The 22,116-nt window shown below is 41.0% G+C and overlaps 1 protein-coding gene across 2 annotated transcripts in view; it reads left to right on the forward strand.

Annotated features, from left to right (window-relative positions):
* LOC133376934 (ras-related and estrogen-regulated growth inhibitor-like) overlaps positions 1-22,116 on the forward strand; it is a 49,637-nt gene that overhangs the window by 19,948 nt on the left and 7,573 nt on the right. For both annotated transcript variants that reach the window (XM_061609923.1, XM_061609924.1), the window contains exons 2-3: positions 11,326-11,382; positions 18,886-18,959. In XM_061609923.1, the coding sequence (XP_061465907.1) occupies positions 11,326-11,382; positions 18,886-18,959 (131 nt within the window). The remainder of the gene's footprint in view (positions 1-11,325; positions 11,383-18,885; positions 18,960-22,116) is intronic.

A 22,116-nucleotide genomic window follows, 5' to 3' on the forward strand; every position in this document is an offset into this window, starting at 1 on the left:
GGCTGTAAGTGATAGTTTGGTCTATGGAGTATGTTTATTTTTTCCCTTACCCCTAAACTTAGAGGGATGAGCTATATTGGAATAGAAGGACTCCTGATGACTACTACTGCCCACACAAGGCAAATTATGTGAAAATTACTGTGTCTGTTTTAAAAATGTCTACATAACACAGATAGTTATACTAGTTTTTTTGAAAAAGAGAATGTAGAAACTGTTCTTTTGATGGGTCCAATGCTTATTTCCTTTGCAAGTTTCATTTACTTTTACTTATATTTTATAAGTAAATATAAAAGTATACATATGACCCAAGAAAGCATTTGGAACAGTTGTTTATTTTTGAGTAGCAACTTCCAATATGATTTTGCAAGTTTGCACACACATTGTCAGATTGCATGATGCCTCCTTGACTTGCACAAAATCAGAACTTTTTAAAACGTATATTGTACCTTTCTTCCAGGAAACTCAAGGGGGTGCACATGCTTCTCTGCCTTCCTATTTTTTCCTCGCAACAACCTTGTGAGGTAGGTTAGGCTAAGAGACAATGACTGGCCCAAGGTCACCCAGTGATTTTCATAGCTGAGTGAGGATTGGAACCCTGGTCTCCCAGGTTCGAGTTCTTTACTCTAACCACTGTACCACACTGCCTCACCACATGACATCTCCATGCCTGTTCCCTAATGACAATCAGTTTTACAAAGAGCTGGCTGGGAGGTATCCAGGAGGAGAGAGAAATCAAATGAACTTACTGGTACCTCCTGTATTCTTTAATCTTTAGAAGTAACACTCTCCTCAGAGGTTTCTACTTTTTCTGCCTACATTTCAGTGAATCATTGGATTCTGTCCAAATTCCTTCACCTGCCACCCCTAAATAACTACCACCAGGAGTGTATTTGGCACTGATTTAAGAAATAATAATCGAGAAGACTTAAACAGAGGTCTGATAGGCAACATCTGGAAAGCAGCTCTTTGTAATCTTACTGCTATGTATCGTTCTGTACAGAACGGAATACTTGCCCAATATCCCAGATTCTGAGCTTGCTTAGAGTTTTTGTACAGAGTTCTCTGTATGTGTACTTGGAAGGGTATCCAGAGCTTTCATAATCCAGTCCTTTGTGTTCACAGGCAAAATGTTCCTGTGTAAAACTATTCTAGGCTAAGCACCCAGAACTTCTGCCATCTATACAAACATGGATTAGATCAGAGCAAAGCCTGGTGATCTGATCAAAGCCCTTCTCAGGTTTTCTGTCATCCTCCCATCACATATAATAGTGTCTACCAGTACTGTGAGCAGATTCATTTCAGCAAAGTGTGTGTGCATCTATTCGTCCACAGGATTTTCTCTCAAATCATCCTGTTATTGAGAAATGCAAACTATTAGGGGGAGGGAAGCATTCAGCTTTCCTGACCTTTGGAGAGGTTCTTGTCGTCTTAATAACACTTCTTGTATTGCTGCTTTGGCCACTTGGTAGTCAGAAGGATAACAAATTTTTCTCCAGTCCTCTATTGATTTGTGCTTCCACTTACCAGTCTCATGAAAAGATTACAACTGCACCTGTGCCACCTACCTTGCAGAATGGGCTTTTCTGGTCCTGGAGTTTAATGTTAACTTTGTTCAAAGTGAACATGCTGAGAGATAAGACAAAAGCCAGACTTCTCCATTGTAAGAGGGAAGAACAGAGGATGATGACATTGTATGGAACCTATTAGGCCAAATTACTGCTTCAACAGAAGTCCTTGCCCTGAATAAATCCAGCTCAAAGGGGATTTGGATCTTTAGGTCCAAGTAGTATGTCCCAGAAGAAAGGTTTTCCATTACCACCCTGGTGCATACATAGTCTCACCTTACGCTCTTTATTTAAACAAACCGGAGAGAGAGAGAATAATCATCCAAATGATTTCATTTTTGTTTCCTCTGCCTACCCAGCTATAATAATGAAAAGAAGACCAGTTTTCATGGCTCACTCTTCTATTGTTTACTAGGAAACAAGGCAAACTCCCTCTGGGAGTAGCAGAAGGGTCAAACCAAAATATCTCCTCCTGTTCTTCCCAGAGCAATGGGTACAGATTCCCAGGCATAAGTGCTGTGTGTGTGTGTATGTGTCCTGTGTGGCATGTTTGCTGTCAAAGGCATCTGGTTAGCTTGCAGAGTGGGGACGAGAAGGGCTGCAGGCAGCTTTGCCTTCCCCATTCTTGCCCTTAGTCTCAATATTCTTTTCAGAGCTTTACCATATCTGCATTGCAGGCTTCAACTTGTACCCCCTTCCCCACCCTGATTTTATTTGTCTCAGCTTCATGAAAAGATTGTCTCAGTGTGGTGCTTTGCTGCTTCTGAGGCTACACTTCCATATTTCAATTTGGAAAATGGTTAAAAACATGCATCCTTTCAATGTCCGAATGATGAGACCTGTTTAGGTGCTGTATGCATAGCAGAGTAGGCTTTTTGTTAGCTTTGTAAAAGATGTTTGGCTCAGTCTTGCATATGATTGTGTGTAGCCCATATTAACTCTTCTTAGAGGGAAAGCAAGAGCTCTAAATGTAGCGCATGCTATGGCCAGATGAAAGGATGTGGGAGCTCTATGCAGTGAGCCTCCACATGGCTTCTATGTTAGCATTCACACATTCTCTGCCCACCACATTCCATCCCTGACTATCTCTGCATTTTGGAGAATGAGTCATTGTGCTTCTTGTAATGAGCAATATCCCAGACCTTTTGAGGGAACATCGGGGGCCCAGAAAATCTGGTACTTATATTTATTTATTTATTTATTTATTAAATTTATATACCGCCCCATAGCCGAAGCTCTCTGGGCGGTTCACAAGAACAAAACCAGTAACATACAGTTAAAAACCACATATCATCAATTAAAATAAATTAATTATACAAAAGTTAAGACAAAATTAAACACATGTTGAATGCATATTAAATAGTAAAATGCAGGAATGTTAGAATGCTAAATGCTAAAAACTAAAATGATAAAAAGCCTGGGAGAAGAGGAAGGTTTTTACCTGACGCCGGAAAGATAGTAATGTTGGCGCCAGGCATATCTCATTAGGAAGAGTATTCCATAATTCAGGGGCCACCACTGAGAAGGCCCTTTTTCTTGTCATCATCTTCCGGGCTTCTCTCTGAGTAGGCACCCGGAGGAGGGCCTTCGATGTTGAGCATAGTGTACGGGTAGGTTCATATTGGGAGAGGCGTTGCATCAGGTATTGTGGTCCCATGCCGTGCAAGGCTTTATAGGTTAAAACCAGCACCTTGAATCGAGCCCGGAAACATATAGGCAACCAGTGCAAGCGGGCCAGAATCGGTGTTATATGATCGGACCATTTGGTCCCAGTAATCAGTCTGGCTGCCGCATTTTGCACGAGCTGCAGTTTCCGAGCCGTTTTCAAGGGCAGCCCCACATAGAGTGCATTGCAGTAATCTAATTTAGAGGTTACTAGAGCATGGACAACTGAAGCAAGGTTCTCCCTGTCCAGATAATGGTGTAGCTGGGCCACCAGCTGAAGTTGGTAGAAAGCACTCCATGCCACCGAGACTACCTGAGCCTCCAATGACAGGGATGGTTCTAAAAGAACTCCCAAACTACGAACTTGCTCCTTCAGGGGGAGTGCAACACCATCCAGGACAGGTGGAACATCCATCATCTTGTCAGGGGAACCACCTACTAACAGCATCTCAGTCTTGTCTGGATTGAGCTTCAATTTGTTCGCTCTCATCCAGTCCATTATCGCCGCCAGGCATCGGTTCAGCACCTTGACAGCCTCACCTGATGAAGATGAAAAGGAAAAGTAGAGCTGCGTGTCATCAGCATACTGGTGACAACGCACTCCAAAATTCCTAATGACGGCACTCAGCAGCTTCATGTAGATGTTAAAGAGCATGGGGGACAGAACTGACCCCTGCGGAACTCCATATTGGAGAACCCAGGGTGCCGAGCAATGCTCCCCAAGCACTACCTTCTGGAGATGGCCCGCCAAGTAGGAGCAGAACCACTGCCAAGCAGTACCTCTGACTCCCAAATCCGCAAGTCTCCCCAGAAGAATACCATGATCGATGGTATCAAAAGCCGCTGAGAGATCAAGGAGAATCAACAGAGTTACACTCCCCCTGTCTTTCTCCCGACAAAGGTCATCATACAGGGCGACCAAGGCCGTCTCCGTGCCAAAACCTGGCCTGAAACCCGATATGTAAGATTCTAATGAAGTCCATGAAAAAATGTTCCATACTTCTGTGCATTTTATTTATTCCTGATAACCACTACATTCACATCAGTGGAATTTATTGGATTTTTTTTTATTCGTAAGGGTCATTCCAACCAGGCCTGTACCTGGCGAGGGGGGGAGGTAGGGGTTTTTTTTGCCCCCCTAAAGATTTTCTGGCCCCTAATTTTTTTTACATTTTTTATCACAGAAAAAATATCCCCCCTACTTTTTTTGGTCTCCCCCACCCCCAAACATATAAGCTGGCTATGAGCCTGATTTCAACTCACCACTAAAAATACAATGACATTACAACTAAGGGCCCTGGGGACATCTTAAGGACACTTCACACAGTACCTACAATTTCATGCAAGGAAGTTGATTTAATATATGACAGCATGATTTCTACATGAAAGGAAAAACCTGTGTCAAGCCTACATATATAAAAATTGTGCAAATGTAAATCATTTTATAATCCGCATGGACATGACTTGTTAATTCTGCCATGATGGAAATACCTTCTAAGTAGAAGTTTAGTGTGGGAAGAGACCCTTATAGACTGAAAAGCCCTTGAATGCCTTGTGCCAAAACAATTCTGAGTGGTATTCGGTGCTAGTCCTATTCTGAGTAGACCCATTTAAGTTAATAGATAGGAAATGCGTTCTCCAATCAAGTACTGTGTGAAACCATCACTTGGTCTCTCCTGCTGCAGCCCTGGCTCCAATCTGTGGTATCCATCTCAGGATGACACTGTGTACCAATTTCTTCTTCTCCTGGAACTGCCCTGTATGTCACTTGTTCTAGCCCAGTGGTTCCCAACCTGGGGGCCGTGATCCCCAGGGCCCCCCCAAAGTAATCAGAGGGGGCCACAAATAGTAAAGAAATGAGTTAATTGTTTTTAGTCTTCACTCCCTGGACACTTTCTGCTTCCCACTGCAGCTGCAGATGACACCTCCCCCTTGCCCCAAACAAGAGGGGAGGATTTTTGCTGAAGTGCCAGAGTGTCTTTCAGGCACACCAAGGGCAGGCATCTGCCTATAGAACACATGGCCGATGCCAAAGGAGGCTGAGGGTGGAGCTACCAGGAAGAAGAGGGGAATACTATCACTGACTCCCATCCCTTGCACTGCTGCTGCTGCAGACACCCTTACTCAGAATGAGAGGAGATGGCTTTTTTTTGAAGCAAAAAGAAGCAAGGCTGCAAGGAAAGGCTGCTTTTCCCCTTTCTTCCTGGCAGCCAGCCTGTCTCCCCGGGGGGAGGGGGTCACAAAAGGTTTTAAGCTTATAAAGGGGGTCCTGTACTCATAAAGGTTGGGAACCACTGTTCTAGCCTTTGATTTGAGGTAGTATCCATATATATTCTGGCAGAATTAGAGCTGGTTTTCTCTTTACACTCTTAATGAATGGTCATGAGGAAAAAGCCCCATTCTGCTAGTTTAGAACCCTGAAGGTACTGCAGTCCTCTCTGCTCTTTTCTCCTCCGACCCCCTCCTCCTGAGGATGATATAAAATAAAGAAGAGCCCAGCCAGCCAGCCCTCCTTTTCTCAGACATTGAGCTGTTTCTATCTAGGGCCAATATGACACAGACAAGACTCTCTTGTGCTGAAGTTGTGAGGGACAGGCAAGCACTTCCAGCTGCAGTTTAAGAAGGATAAAGACGCTCTGGAATATATCCAGAGGAGGACAACAAAAATGGCGAAGGGCCTGGAGACTCAAGTCCTATGAGGCAAGGTTGAAGACATCCTGGAGGATGATTAAAAGGAGACCTGACAGCCATCTTCAAGTATCTGAAGGGGTGTTACATAGATGATGGCATACAATTGTTTTATGTTGCTCTAGATGGTGTGATCCAAATGAACAGGTTCCAACTGCAAGAAAGGAGGTTTTGACTAAACATTAGGAAGACCTTCCTCATGAGTATGAGCCATTCAACAAGTGGAAGATGGAGGACTCACCTTCATGAGATTTTTTTTTAAGCAGAGGCTGGATGGCCACCAATCAGGGATGCTGTAGCAGCAGATTTCCTGTATTGGCAGGGGGTTGGACTAGACGATGCTTGAATTCTCTGCCAACTCTACGATTCTATCATTCTAAGCCTCTCTAGCTTTCCCTGCCTGTAGAGAAAGCCAGCAGGAGGGAGCCCTGAAGTCTATAAACAAGCAGAGGGGCCTGATTCCTGTGTGATCACTCATAACATGTGTAACATGTGAACCAGCTTTGAGGTTATAGTGTGCCTCAAGGAGGGAGCACAGTGAAAGTAGTACAGTAGGTCAGACATATCTTTAATACACGTGCCCAAAATAGTTGTACCAACAACACACTGCAGAGGTAGTTAGAACAACCAACCAATCTTCCTTGCATAATCTAAATAATTTTCTGCGGCAAACCCATCACTAAGTCCCTGAACATGCAAACAATATTTGCCAATTAAGTCCCCTGTCCAAGAGAAAATGCTTAGAGCTTTGGCATAGGCTTTGTGAATAGCCACTCATGTTACTTATGTTAAGGATCAAACCAGATGAGATAATGGAGATCCATTAATGTCTCTTTACATTTTACTAAACAGTGACAAGAGTCCCATTTTTATTTGTTTGAATTCCCTGAATTCCTGTTTTTACATGAAATAGTGCAGTGACAAACTTAAAATCTGTATATATGCAGCGATCTAAAGCAATGCCACAGTATCCTAACGCTACCAATATAACTTGGAATAAGAAATATTTTTCCAGTGATAGAATCATTTGGAACAGTAAAGATTTTGCCATCCAAATGACAAAATGCATCCAGAACCTTTGGCATGTAACGTGGCATGACATCTTTTCATCTAGCTGACTAACATGTAGCTGGTTACAGATGCTCGCTATATTATTTTTACTTTAAAAATATTGTCCTTTTGTGCAAGAATATTATTATTACATTTATATCCCACTTTTCCTCCAACAACCCTGAGAGGTAGGTGAGGCTGAGAGGTAGTGACTGGCCCAAGGCCACCCAGTTAGATTCATGAGTGAGTGGGGATTTGAACTCTGGTCGCCCAGGTCCTAGTCCAGTACTCTAACCACTACACCACAGTTACTAAGTAAATGTGTTGAGCGTCAGGGCAGCAGAAGCAAACTGCATTTTATTCCTATAGTCATGATTGTGCAATGTCATACATCATTAAATTAATAAAATCATAGCAGCTATGATTTAAGTGAGTTTAAGGTGTAAAATGGCACATGCTCAGATTTTTTTAAAAACAGGGTTGGCAAACTGTTGTTCTATATTTTGTTTGGTTTTTTGTTCTAATGTAATAAGAATGTAGAAGCGGGGGAGAGAGAAGAGGAATGTGCTTCACAACTGAAGTATGCACATGGCCATCTAAAGAAGGCCCCCATAAGACCATTTAAGTACAAGGTCAAAAAAGTTACCTAGCTGCACTATTGATTCAGCCCTGTAGCTGGGGAGGGGATGGGGGCACTCCCCCCTGAGCTGTGCTCCCACCACCAGGATGTTTTGGGGAGCTTGTCTTTTTAATTTGTGGCATGACAAACCATGACAATGTCCATTTAAAGAATGTCAGCTAGTTTAAGAACAGGAGCAATTAGGACCCTCTGAAAAACCCAGGGAATAAGGCAGTGCAAATGCACAACACAAACCTCATCTGGTAGAGCCCCCAAAAGTCTGCTCACTCAAGACTTTCCCTGACTGAGGGTGGATTTTTCATGATCACAATCAGCAGGCTGATGCCAGGTGTGACTGGGCGCCAGCCTGCCCCGCACCCCCTGCTCCCAGCTCCCCCTACAGACCGTGCAGGACCACTCCACCTACCTCTTCTCTCTTTCTGTGAATGCCCTGCGTGCTGGGCGCTCAGGTCACTGCCATCAGCCAAGATGGCGGCAAACGCTTCTCTAAGGGGCTGATACCCCCACTGCCATCTTCGTCTCTGCGATCTGCTGTAGGGTCAGGAGTCGACCCTGCCAAGGATGGCGGAAGGGGAGTGCTGCTCCTACATCCTAAGAGAGGCCCTTTAGGGGCACTTCTGGGCCACAGGGGCCCTTGGCCAGGGCTCAACCTGGCCGCCCTTTGGTGCCAGCCAGAGAGCTACTAGCTATGGGCGGTTTAAAAATGAAATAAATAAAATGAAATAAATAAATAAATAAATCACCCTACAATTACAAGCGAGCCTGAAAAAACCAGCCTGTATAATACACATGACCCTTGAAGAGTTAAATATTAGAACTTGGTATTATGGGCTAGGGTTAGACTCCACCCCTTGGAGTTTCTTTTGCTCTGCTTTTCCATTTCAGTTGTGTTCTCTACCTAGCCAGCAATATAGAAGCATGTTTGTTCGCTTGCAGTAAAAAGAAAGAGTTTCTTACTTATAATAACTCTGCAATTATTATCATGAGTAGCAGGATTGGGTGCTTATTGTTAAAGTTACCCTTTACTCTTTTAAAGTACTCACTATACTCACAATCATAGTGGCTATTTTTTCTTCGTTTTCTTGAGCACTTGATGGCAAAGGATGAAAACAAACCTAGAGGAATAGAAATACGGCTGCATATGCTACAGTTAGCTGGCTGGCTGGCTGGCTACCTAGGCTTTAACTGAGGCCTAATTTCTGATTTCCCCAATATGTGCAGCCAGGGCCGGCTCCAGGCATGCCGGGGCCCTTGGGCTCCAGCCTGCCCTGGGCACCGGCACACGCTGCTGTGGATTGCACTGCCCGCCTGCCTGTTCCCTCACTCTGCCTATCTATCTGTCCTGTGCTTTGCAGCTGCACACACAGTGCTGCCCTTAGCCAAGATGGCGGCTGAGGTTTTCCTAAGGGGCTGAAGCCTCCACTGCCATTTTGGTTGATGGCACGCATTTGTGCTATGCACACGCAGGGTTGCCATCAACCAAGATGGCGGCAGATGCTTCAGCCTCTTAGGGAAACCTTGGCCGCCATTTTGGTTAAGGCCAGTGCTGCACGTGCAGCCACAAAACACAGGAAAGGCAGGCGGAGTGAGGCAACGGGTGGGTGATGCTATCTGTGGCAGCGATTCTGCCGCAGATTGCGGAAGGGGAGCACTACTCCCCCACTCTAAAGAGGGGCCCTCGGCCAGGGTCCAACCTTGCCCCCCTTTAGAGCCGACCCTGTGTGCTGCTCAGCATGAGGCTCTTTCATGGTTTCTGGACAGAAAAATCAACCATCAGTAACAAAAATTCCAATTACTTTCCACAATTAGCTCCAAATGCTTAGCGAGTCCTTTATATAGCAGCTAATTAAAACTTTTTTCCTTGATTGTCTAACAGGAAGGAAAATCCAAAGGTCAAGAACAAGACTAGAAGGAGGGACTCTCAAGGAGGAGTTAACAAACATACCCTAAAGCATTTATGCTCTCCCTGCCCTTCCATAAACTTGTAGGTGAAAGGGGAGTGTAGCTATAGGCAAAGTCAAACTTTTGAGTCTGGTATTCCTGGGTTCTCTTTTAAAAGGAGTGGGGCTAATTCAACAGATTCAACTTCATTCATGTAGGAGGAAGAGGAGGAGTGAGGGGGAAAGTCACTGCCTTTCGCTTAAACCTGACTTGGCCCTCTGCACCAGTGTGTGTGTGTGTGTGTGTGGACTGGCTAGCGCTATGCGCCTCTCCCCTCCAAATGCCCCACCTAGAAATGTGGCTGCCCCACCCAACAAGGAAGGCTGGCTACAGGGCTGCACTGATTTCTCTGCTTTGACTGCTATAGGTGTAGAAGGAAATTCATGATGATTTATGATTGCTGGTTTGTAGTAGTCTGAGACATGATCTAACTTGCAGCTCTTCCTTTAAAGCCAAGTTAAATGCCCAGTGTCTAAGATGGTGCAGTCCTCCCCCTCTGTATTGGAGTTATATGGGCTCGTAGGACCTGACTTAAAAGTAAATTGCACTTCAATTTTCATATGGGGAGTTTGTGCGAAAGTTCCTATGTATATTTTTTTTAAAAAAACAAAACACCCTATCTCAAAGTTTTTAAAATGTGCTTGAGTAAGTGGTACTGATCCTGACTTCTTCCTGATGATGGATCTAGAGCCATGGAGTTCTGGTTATTAAAATAAGAATTAGCAAAAGAAAACTGGTGGCGTTCCGTTTGCTAAAAGCCTACATGAACAAGTCATTTCTTGAGCTTAATGCCTTGTCTAGTGCTATATTGAATTTTGTGAGGTTCATTTTTTGTGGCAAAAGTTGTTGTTTCTGGATGTGTCAGATTTGTCTATGAGATGACATCACTGAGGGCAAATGACAGGAGAGAAGGAACACATCCCCATTGCCCAAGCAACCTAGATGAAGTTCCCTGCCTTGCCACCCTGAAGTGCATGGCAAGGCTTCTGTCTCAATCCAGCTCTAGTTGAGCTCCATTGCACATGCCTAGTTGAGGCAGCATATGAAAATTGGAGTGCACATCCCAATGAAAGCGGTAACAATGTGGATGGACAATATCTGCCTTTGGATGTGTATCTTGGTGCTAATCCTCATCCACGTTCTGTGCCAGGCAATCAAGTATGACTTGATTGGTGAGAGGGAGAGTTGACCCACTTGTCTTTCTTGCAACACCTGCCTCCTGGCAAATAGTTTCATGCTGTCTCTCAAAGCGGTACATAAAATTGCTAAGGGAGACACATTTCACAGGGATGACAATGTTTGTGAACAGCACTCCTCCCCCGTTTCAACTTTGTACCAGATTTTCGTACCTCATCAAACACCATTTTTTCTAGGAAGAAGTATGTTCCTCTTGTGGATATAAAGAAGTGGATCACAGGACTTGCATCCTGTGGGCCCAGCACAGTAGAATCAGGATCTGTTTGTTGATTCCAATCCATCACATGGAAGTTTTGTTGTCCCTCAAAACTCCTTCCAACAGTCACACGATTTGCCCATAAGACCTGCCCACGGAATGGGTCCTTAGTCATGGATAGTTTGATTTTCTCTAGGCTAGGCTTCCCCAACCTGGTGCCCTCTAGAAGTCAGCCCTGGCACTTAGTTGTGCTGGCTGAGGCTGATGGGGATGGTAATCGAAAACATCTTGGGGTCATTAGGTTGGGGAGGCTGCTCTAGACTATTGTATTATCTGTATTGGTTTATTCTGTTAATCGTATTTTTTTTCTTTTTCCATTAAAGCTTTGACAGTGAGATTCATCACCAAGCGATTTATTGGTGATTATGACCCTACTCTAGGTAAGTCTAACTTTTTTCTTATATGTCCTGTACCAATTCAGGAAAGTGGATGATTATTTTTTTTAGATGTATCCAACATTAAGACCATTTAGTTCTCAATTTAAAAATATTTGGGGGAAGAAGTGTAGAGCAATGCTCAGTGGTAGAGCGATACTTTGCAGACAGAACATCTGAAGTCCAGTCTCCAGATCTGACTTGGAAAGACTCTTATCTGAGATCCTGAAAATCTGATGCCAGTCAGTGTTTGACAATACTGAGCTAGATGGACTGATGCTCTGACTCATTATAAGGCAGCATCCTTTATTCTTATGATAGAGAGGAGACTGACTAATATTACTTTTATATATCAAAAATAGATTCTCTAACTTGTGAAAATAAGGTCAAAGATTGACAAGATGACAAGGTGATGGCCTGAAGGTTTAGTGCAAAGAGAACCTAGCAATTTGCTCATCTCCATTGCCATCTTGCTTCATTTACCAAGTTAATAAATTTTAGAAGGGGCCTAGATATTGGGTCATTTTAGCTGAATCTCAGCTAGGCTGAATTTCTGTTCTTTGAATATAACCACAGAATAATGCAGTCTCTGAAAATCATTTCATAGCGTTCCAGGATGCCTACTTTGCCTTCCGTTCTTCAGTCTTTTTGAAAATTGAGGTCATTATGTGCATGTTGTTGTCATTTAGCCTAGAGCCTGATGGTCTCCTATCTGCAAGGGATTTTCCCCCACCCGACTCCTGGCCCAGTGGTCCATTTGGGAGTAATTCATGGGAAATTGGACTAATGCCTATTCTGTCCTACTTTCGCTTATGTTTGTTTCCTTTGTTTGTGGAACAGTTCTGCACAAAAGTAAGAGTTATCTCCCCCCCCCACTCTTCAGACTAGGTGGATAGATAATATGTCTGTCTCTCTAAATCCTTACATTTTTGACAAGGCAAGGAAGGCTGCTCTTGGAGGCTGGTAGCACTGAAAAGCGATGGAGTGATTTCTGAAGCAGTGGGCTTGAAGATCTACCTGGAACTAATAAGCTAGCTTGGGATACTGGAGCCCTCTCTAAGATTTCCTGCTCTGCTGAAGTGGCAATGTAAACACTTCCATTTGGAATTACATTTTGAGAGATTACTCTGTTAGTCCGTCTAGCCTTTGAAGATGATGTGGCTTGCAACTTGCCCAGGCTAAAAAGTCTTCCTTTCCCCCCAAAGCATTTTGGATCCCTCACAACTGAAAAGTGACTGGCCATTTCTGTCTTGTATTTTCAGCATTTCTGGTTCTTGGGCTCTAATCTGATACACACTTTTTCCCCCCAGGGAGTAAGCCCTATTGAACACAGTGGGGCTTATTTCCAAGCAAACATACTTAGGATTGCACTGCATGTCGCCAAATTCCCCGTGCATAACCTTGAGTAATGTGACTGCTCTGTAGGATCTAGAGAGGACTCTGGCTGGGGAGGATAAGCTGAGAGAGAGAGAATAGTCTTTCCCCCCCTTTTTTAACAGAGAGGAATAATTGCTTGCCTTTGGCTGTATTATTCTCCTCACAATGTGACTAGACAGTATCTGACAGTTTCCCCTCCTTTAATTCATGGTGCATATGGAGAGACTCCATTATCAGCACCTAGATCTTGAGAAGGAGAAGAATGCCCTTGAGGCCAAGATGTGTTAATAAGGCTTGTTGGAGCCTGGTCATTTGCAATTTGGAGGATGAGCGGGAGTTGAACATGCGAACAGAGTGTCTGGGAAGAAAGATGCTGCTGTGCACAGCTGCCCTTAGGGGATCTTTTGTGCAGTAGGTGGGCTTTTCTGCCTTGCCTGGGCTGAGTTCTGACAGGGCCTGATTTCACCAAACAGTTGATATGCTTTCGTTTGAAGTCACTGGCAAAGCTTGCTTTACCTTCATGAAGCGCCCCTCCCCAAAACAGGTCCCAGAATTTATGCATATGCTCATGCAAACAGGAGTCTGAACCCAGTTTTTGAACCAGTAAAGAGCTTTGTCAGTGACGGTGGGGGCTGCAGTCACAGCACTACCAGCTGCCATTGCGGGTGAGGTGGAGGTCCATAAGTTGGCAAGCACTTGTGGCCATCTATCCACCTAACTGTCTGCACGTCACATACCTTCCCACCTCATTTGCCTCCCCCCCCATCTACTTTTCAGTTGTCCTTCTGGATCCTCACACTTTTTTACTTCCTTTCTTTTTCTACATCTCAGGGTTACTTGCATGTGTTTTTATTCTCCTTGTACTGGACCACTATCCTCAGTGCTCCCCAGACCATTCCTCCTTCAGTCTTTGTTCTCTTTGTTCCCCCCCACACACACTCTAATCCCGGTCCCTTGTGTACAGCAGGCTCTCACCCTCCCCTCCCCTCCAGTTGCCCGCCCACTAAGTTCCTTCCCTCTTCTGCACCCATAGAAAAATTAGAGAGATTGTTCTTTAAGAACTGATCCTGCAACTCATCCCAAACCATATCAATTTAAGTGTCCAGATCAACCTGCTTATGTGCTCCACTCCTTTTCGGAGGCTCTTTTTTGGGAGCCCCTGTTGTTTGAGATGAGGCAGGTGGCAACCAAGGTGAAGGCCTTCTCTGTTTTGGCACCCCACTTATGGCACTTGCCCCTTTAGAAGGCTCACTTGAAACCCACATTAATGCCCTTTGGGCACCAGGCAAAGTCCTCTTTATTTTCATAGGCTTTTACTGTTTAAAAGCAGATGGAAAAACTCTTATTTATTTATTTATTAAATTTATACCCCGCCTTATGGCCAAAAGACCCTCAAAGCGGCTTACAAGAGAAAACGAACATAACAATACATCAGTAGAACATACCTCAATAAAATAATACAATTCTCAAAATTAAATAACAATTCTCAAAAATTAGATAACAAATAACATTATTAAAGCAAAATTCTACACCTCTCTTTTTTTTGTAATAATTTTTATTATTCAAATTTTTATAAAACAAACACAACAAAATCAAACAACAAAAACAATACAGCAAAAAGAAAAAGAAAAAACTTGACTTCCGATTTGTTACAGATCAGCTATAGGTACATAATATATATCAAACTTGACCCCTAAAACATACAAAGTTCACTTTTTTCCATAGTCTATCTTGATTAATCGTCAAATCCCATTATCATCATTTCATTTTTTTCTTTCAACAAAAAGTCCAAAAGAGGCTTCCATTCCTTAAGAAATGTATCTGTCGTTTTTTCTCTGAGAAGGCATGTCAATTTGTCCATCTCGACTAAGTCCATTAGTTTCAATAGCCATTTTTCCATTGTTGGTATTGATTCCATTTCCCACTTTTGTGCATATAATAATCTTGCTGCCATGATCATATATAATATTATTCTTCCATATTTCTTTTCCTTTTGTTTACCCATAAAGCCCAATAAAAAAAATTCTGGCTTTGACTGAATATTTATCTTCAAGATTTTTTGCATCATCCTACCTATCTGTGCCCAGAATGATTTTGCCTGTTTACACGACCACCACATATGGTAGAAAGATCCTTCTTGTTGTTTACATTTCCAACATACATTAGAAACATTACTATACATTTTTGACAACTTTTCTGGAGTCATATACCAACAATACATCATTTTATAAAAAATTTCTTTAAGATTATAACATAATGTAAATTTCAAACCTTTTTTCCACATATTTTCCCATTGATCCATTTGTATATTATAGCCAAAAAAATTTTGCCCACTTGACCATACACTCTTTTACTTGTTCTTCTTCCATATCCATTTTCAATAAAAATTTATACATTTTTGCAATTATACATTCATCATTTGTACACAAATCTACTTCAAAATCAGATTTATTTCAAACCCATACATTTTTTTATCCATTTTGTATCTTTCTAACAATTGTAAGTAGGCAAACCATTGAGAACTATATCCTTCCTTTATTAGTTGTTCTCTCTCTTTCATTATATATTCTCCATGCACATTTTCTAATAATTCTTGGTAAGTTAACCATTTCTCTTTTCCAGCCATTTCTCTTCTATAAAATGCTTCTTGACTTGAAACACATAGTGGTATTTTCGAAAAGAACCTTGTTTTGTATTTATTCCATATTTTCAACAAAGGACGTCTTATAAAATGATTGTTAAAATCCACATTAACTTTTACTTTATCATACCATAGATATCCATGCCATCCCCACTTCAGGTTATGACCCTCCAAATCTAATAATCTTTTGTTCCTCAATACAATCCATTCTTTTATCCAGACTAAGCAACAAGCAGCAAAGTAGAGTCTCAAATTTGGTAAACCCAATCCTCCTCTTTCTTTGGCGTCTTGTAGTAATTTAAATTTAATTCTTGGTTTTTTCCCCTGCCAAACAAATTTAGAAATATCTTTTTGCCATTGTTTAAAAGGTAAATCAGAGGATATGACAGGTATTGTTTGAAATAGAAACATCATTCTCGGCAATACATTCATTTTTATTACAGATATTCTGCCCATTAATGACAACTGTAATTTATCCCATTTTAACAAATCTTTCTTAATCTCTGACCATAATTTTTCATAATTGTTATGAAACAACTTTGAATTTTTATTTGTCATAATGATACCTAAATATTTCACCTTTTCTTCTATTTTAAAATCTATCTTCTCCATTAACTCTTTTTGATCTCTTAAAGATAAATTTTTCACAAGCATCTTCGTTTTTTGATTATTGATCTTAAATCCTGCTAATGGTCCAAATTCTTCTAATTCCTATTAGACTTTTACGAAAGAGAAAAGAATATGCTTTTTTTCACAGAAAAACTTAAACAATGTAAAATTCAATTTAGATGGGATATTCCAGAGGGAGTGATTTTTACATTCAGACAACAGAAGTATCGATTAAATACTGTTCAAAAAGCAAGGGATTTCTTGAGAAAAGCTTCAAAAGATATGGAAGAAGATAAGACATGGATACAATTCCTGGGAAACAAAGTCAACAGAAACAGGTAGAAGAAGAAAAGGATGATGATGAATCAAAGGGAGCAACAGGTACAGACTTTTCTAAAATACATGCTTAAAAATGGATTACAAATATCTAACTTGGAATATAAATGGAGCTAATTCGTCGCAGAAGAGAAAGAAAGTATTTCATTATTTGAAAAAATTAAAATTGGATATAATTTGTTTACAAGAAACTCATATTAAGAAGAAAGACTCCAAATATTTAATCTGTAAAAATTTGGGCGAAGAATTTATTTCGGCAGGATCAAAAAAAAAAAGTGGTGTGGTCCTTTACATTAATTCACAATTGTCCCCTAAATTGATATTATTGGATGATAGTGGCAGATTTGTGGGAGTTGAAATTACCATACTGGGTACAAAAATTTTGATAGTGGGCATTTATGCTCCCAATGAAGATAAAACAAGGTTCTATACTGGACTTATGGAAAAATTATCAGAGTTTGTATATGATCATTGGTGTGTCATGGGTGATTGGAATGGGGTAATTTCACCAAAAATGGGTAGACTTTCTGAGAAAAATATTAAAGAGACACAGGGCAAATTGCCGAAGATTTGTTTTGAATTGATGGAAAATTTGGAATTGGTGGATGCTTGGAGATATATAAATAACAATGCAAAGGAATTTACTTATTTTTCAGAAAGGCATAAAACATTTTCGAGGATTGATATGATTTGGATGTCTAAAAGTTTAGTGAAAGATATTTCCAAGATGGATGTATTACCAAAAACTTTTTCGGATCACAATCCAGTGATATTGACTTTAAAAAAAAAAAAAAAATCTTGGATTTAAATGGAGACTAAATGAATCTTTATTACAGAATGATAAAATAGTGCAGGAATGTAAGAAGAAATTAAAAGAGTTTTTTGAACACAATTTATATAAAGGAACAGATGAAAATATTGTTTGGGACACAAGTAAAGCATTTATGAGGGGATATTTTATTAAATGTAACTCTGAATTAAAAAAGAAGAAACAACAGAAAATGCAATTAATCTTGGAAGAAATAAAACAAAAAGAGGAAGAATTGAAAAAGAATCCAACCAAAGCTTCTACTGTAGATCAAATTAAAATGTTACAGAAACAAGTGTCAATGTTGACAGTTAGAGAAATTGAAAGGAAATTAAACTTTGCTAAACAAAGGACTTTTGAATTTGCAAATAAACCGGGGAAATTGTTAGCATATAAATTAAGAAAAGAACGACAAAAAAATCTTATTTTAAAGATACAAGAAGGAGATGAGATGTTGACAGACAATGTAAAAATCCAAAGGGTTTTTCATCAATATTATTCAACTTTGTACAAGTGTCAGGAAATTCCCTCTGAAAAAATAGAAGAATATATATCTAAACAGAATTTGCCTAAAATTACAGATTTTCAGAGACAAGCTATTAATGGTCCTATTACGTCAAGAGAAATATCTGAGGCTATAAGTAAAATTAAATTAGGAAAGGCGCCAGGACCGGATGGACTATCAGCAATGTATTACAAATGCTTGGAGGAGGAACTTCTATTACCTTTACAGTACACAATGAATTCTATTTTGCAAGAAGGGAAGATACCGGATAGTTGGAAAAATGCCAATATAACATTAATACCTAAAGAAGAGCAGGATCTAACTAAAACAAAAAATTATCGACCAATATCTTTATTGAATAATGATTATAAAATTTTTACAACGATTTTGGCCGAAAGAATGAAAATAATATTGCAACAATTTATTCAGGAAGATCAAGTGGGGTTTTTACCTAAAAGACAATTACGTGATAACGTCAGGAATGTTTTGAATGTGTTGGAATATCTTGAACAACGAAATGACATACAAGCAGCCTTGATTTTTCTGGACGCTGAGAAAGCATTCGATAATTTGAATTGGAAATTTATGTTTAAGGTTCTAGAGCAAATAGACTTTGGAGATAATTTTATAAAATGGATCACATCGATTTATACATCACAGAAGGCACAGATAATTGTCAATGGGGATTTAACGGACTCATGTGAAATACAAAAGGGCACAAGACAGGGATGTCCACTGTCCCCTCTCTTATTTATTTTGGTTCTAGAAGTGCTGCTTAGAGACATAAGGCAAGACAAAAGGATTTTGGGAATAAAGATAAAAAAAGAGGAATATAAATTGAGAGCATTTGCTGACGACTTGATAATTGTATTAGAAAATCCCTTGGAAGGAATCAAAATATTGATGGACAAATTGGAAAATTCTACACCTCTCTTGACTCTGCTTAGGTAAAATAATAGTGGCCTTTCGTGTTTTCTTTTAATGATTTTTATGTTTTGATTGTATGTCTTGGAAGGTATAAAGATTAATAAAAAGACAAATTTGGACGATTTCTCTGAGGCAAGCAAACAGGAGGAGGATTTTCATATTGGGCTGTGTACTTGTTTTCTGGCGGACCCTGGGGGACAGACTAATTAAGAGAGCAGTCTCATTTAGCAGGCTTCTAGCTTTTATTATTAAATCTGATTTGGGCATATGTCAAGGGAGTTCTCATTCATGTTTTATGTTTCACAGAAATGATTTATAGGCACACAGCTGTCATCGATGGAGAGATGGTGCATTTTGAAATTCTTGATACAGCAGGACAGGTAATGGTTCTGGTCACCATATCTCAAACCAAGAGACTGTATAGAACTGGGAGAGGTTCAGAAAAAGGCAAGCCAAATTCCCAGGAAGCCTGGGGCAACTCCCCTATGAGGAAAGGCTACAATGTTTGGGGCTCTTTAGCTTGGGGTGGGGAGAAGGCAAGTAAGGGCTGAAGTGGGGAACCCGATAGAAATGTCTCAACTTATGCCTCGTGTGGAGCAAGTGGATAGCAAAATTCATCTCACTAATAATACTAACATCTGGGGCTATCCAGTGAACCTGAATGGTGACAGAGTCAGGACAAAGAAAAGGAAGTACTTCTTAAGACAGTGCATAGTTAACTTATGGAATTCAGTGCCACAAGATGTTTTGACAGCTACCAACCTAGATGGCCTTAAAGAAGGATTAGACAAATTCACAGAGAATGAGAGGATCAATGGCTACTAGTCATGATGGCTGTATTCTGCATCTAGAGGCACCACACCTCTGCATACCGGTTGCTGGGGAACAACATCAGGAGATGGCAATTGCCTTTGTGTCTTGCTTTGTTTTGTCTTTTAAATCAGATTTTAGGTTTCTTTTATGCCCAAAGACCTTTAAAGTGGTTTACAAGTTAAACACACAACCCCAAATCAATACAGTCAGACAATATAAAATGACAAACACAAAGCAACAGCCAAGGTTTCCAGCCATAAAAAAACACAAACCAGAGGCATCTGGTTGCCCACTGTGGGGAACAGGATGCTGGGTTAGATGGACCTTTGGACAATTGGGCCAATTCTCAGTCTGTTACTGCATTTGTCAAGGTGCACAGAACACACTGTGGACTTTCCTTGTATACTAATGGTTTTATTGATAGACCTGAGGTTTGGCTGCAGTCATCCTATGGACCTGGCAAGTGTGAGGGAAGTATGGAAGACAAGGTAGAGATGCGAGTGAGGAGCAAAGACTAAGATGGCAAGAAATGCAAAGAAAAGAAGAAATGGAAACAGGAGTGTGCTTGCTGGCTTGCATGCTGCAGGTGTGAGATGAGGCTGAATTTAGTCATGAAAACCTTCATCTTTATGTGACAAAAGAAAAATACGTTCACAAGGGTTAGATGATGGGAGAACCAAACACTGAAATCTTAATGAAATGTTTATTAAAGTTAAATAGATCATCTGACTATAAGGTCAACAGGATGTTTTGTCCAGAATAGCCTGGATAATGTCTATATGTTAAAAGCTGCAGAGGTTAAAAAAAAAAAAACATCTTAAATGAAGACCCACTTCACTTACAGAGAGCTAGTTTTGCAGCTTTCACATTTGGAATGGAGAGAAAGCCAAATGTAATAGGAATTTGTGAACAGCAGTGAAGCATGTTGTCACCTTTCTCTGTTTTGATCAGTCTGTTGTCTCCTGTTAAGATGTCCTGGAGGCTTTCTGGCGCTGATGTAGGGGATATTATCAGAATGTAGAATAGCATTTAGATCTGGGGAGCCAAATAAAATCACACAAGATTAGTTCTTAGATAGTAATTATTTATTTTTACAAGAGTCACTTCTCTTTTGTTCTGAATTAATTAATCCTCAGCTATCACTTAGTGGTTCTCTTGCAAGAGTTAACTTCTCACACAGAAACATGCACTAATAAAAAAAGGTGGAGTTGGAAGTGGAAGCTGAATTTATTCTTGGTCCCCTTGAATTCTATAGATGAAGTGGGCAGTTAAATTGCGTTACAGGGTCAGTAACGTGTTCAGCAATCTCTTGAGACTGTGCTCTCACACATATGTTTCCGAGAGCTAGAGTTAGCAATATAACGGCTACTAGCGTAGAAATCCCTGGACTAAACCTTGCATCAGTCATGAACTCACTGGGTGGCCTGATACAACCACTGTCTTTTAGCCTTAACCCCTCTGCAGTGTGGAGCAATTGTACCAACTGACCTTACATAGTTGCTTTAAGTGTTTTTCAGATACAAAGAGCCAGTGTGTGGTGGTTTCATGGTTAGAGTGCTGGAATATGACTGGGGAAACGCAGGTTCAACACCCACATTTAGGCAATGCCTCAGATTGGTACTGGACAAAGGGATTTATGAAATAGTAAAATATCCTTTTACAATAAGGAGATACCTATATTTATTTCAAAGTAAGCACCGATCATTTTAGTTTCAAAATGTGTTAGACCTAGTTATTGCCCTCCCTTTCTGAGCAACATTCTGGCTTTGTGAATGCTACCAGAGATTTGAATTAAATCTAACACATTGACTTGTGGCATGTTAAAGACACAGACTTATCAGGGGCAGTGCCAAGGGAGGGCAGGGGGCAAGGGGGACAAGTATCCCCCCAAACAAGGAGCTTGTCCCCCTCCACCTAGAAATATATTTTGCCCCTTCTATGCCCCCCAGAAATTTGTTTCTGGTGCCACTACTGAGACTGTGGCATAAGCTTTTAGGGAAGGGCCATAGGCTCAGTTGTAGAGCATCTGTTTTGCATGCAGGGGGGCCTGGGTTCAATCCCTGGTGTCTCAAGGGAGAGATGGGAATGTCTCCTGTCTAAAAGCCTGGAGAGCTGCTGCCAGTCAGTGTAAACAATACTGGGCGATATAGAGCAATGTTCTGGCTCAGAAAAAGCAGCTTCCTATATTCATGGATTAGAACGCATGTTTGTGTTATAGTCCACAAAGGTTTATGGCACAATAAATCTGTTAGCCTTTAAGGCCTGGGTGACTAACCTGTGCCCCTCCAGATGTTGGGAACTACAACTGTCATCATCCCCAACCACGATGGCTGGGGCTGATGGGAATTGGAGTCCAACAACATCTGGAGAGCCATAGCTTTAGCCACCCCTGCTTTAAGGAAACAGGCCAACATGGCTACCCTTCTGGAATTTAAATTGAATGCATTCAGTTCCTTTCCTTAAGCAACAGACAGTATACAATTTAGCAGCTGCTGTGTCACCAGAGCATCTTATATACTAATAGCAACCTCATTCTCCAAGTGTGGATTCTTATGTAGTCTGAACGGGCACTATCCACACACAAGAGGGAGGTATCAACAAACTTGGGGAGTGCGGGGGACGACTCTGAGGCTTGCAGAAATCCAAAAAAAATTTAGAGGGGAAAAAACCCAAAGTCCACTGATGACTGAGCATGCCCAGTGGGCACAGAATACTGACAGACTT

Source organism: Rhineura floridana, chromosome 2 (genome assembly GCF_030035675.1).
Source record: "Rhineura floridana isolate rRhiFlo1 chromosome 2, rRhiFlo1.hap2, whole genome shotgun sequence".
Lineage (NCBI taxonomy): Eukaryota > Metazoa > Chordata > Lepidosauria > Squamata > Rhineuridae > Rhineura > Rhineura floridana.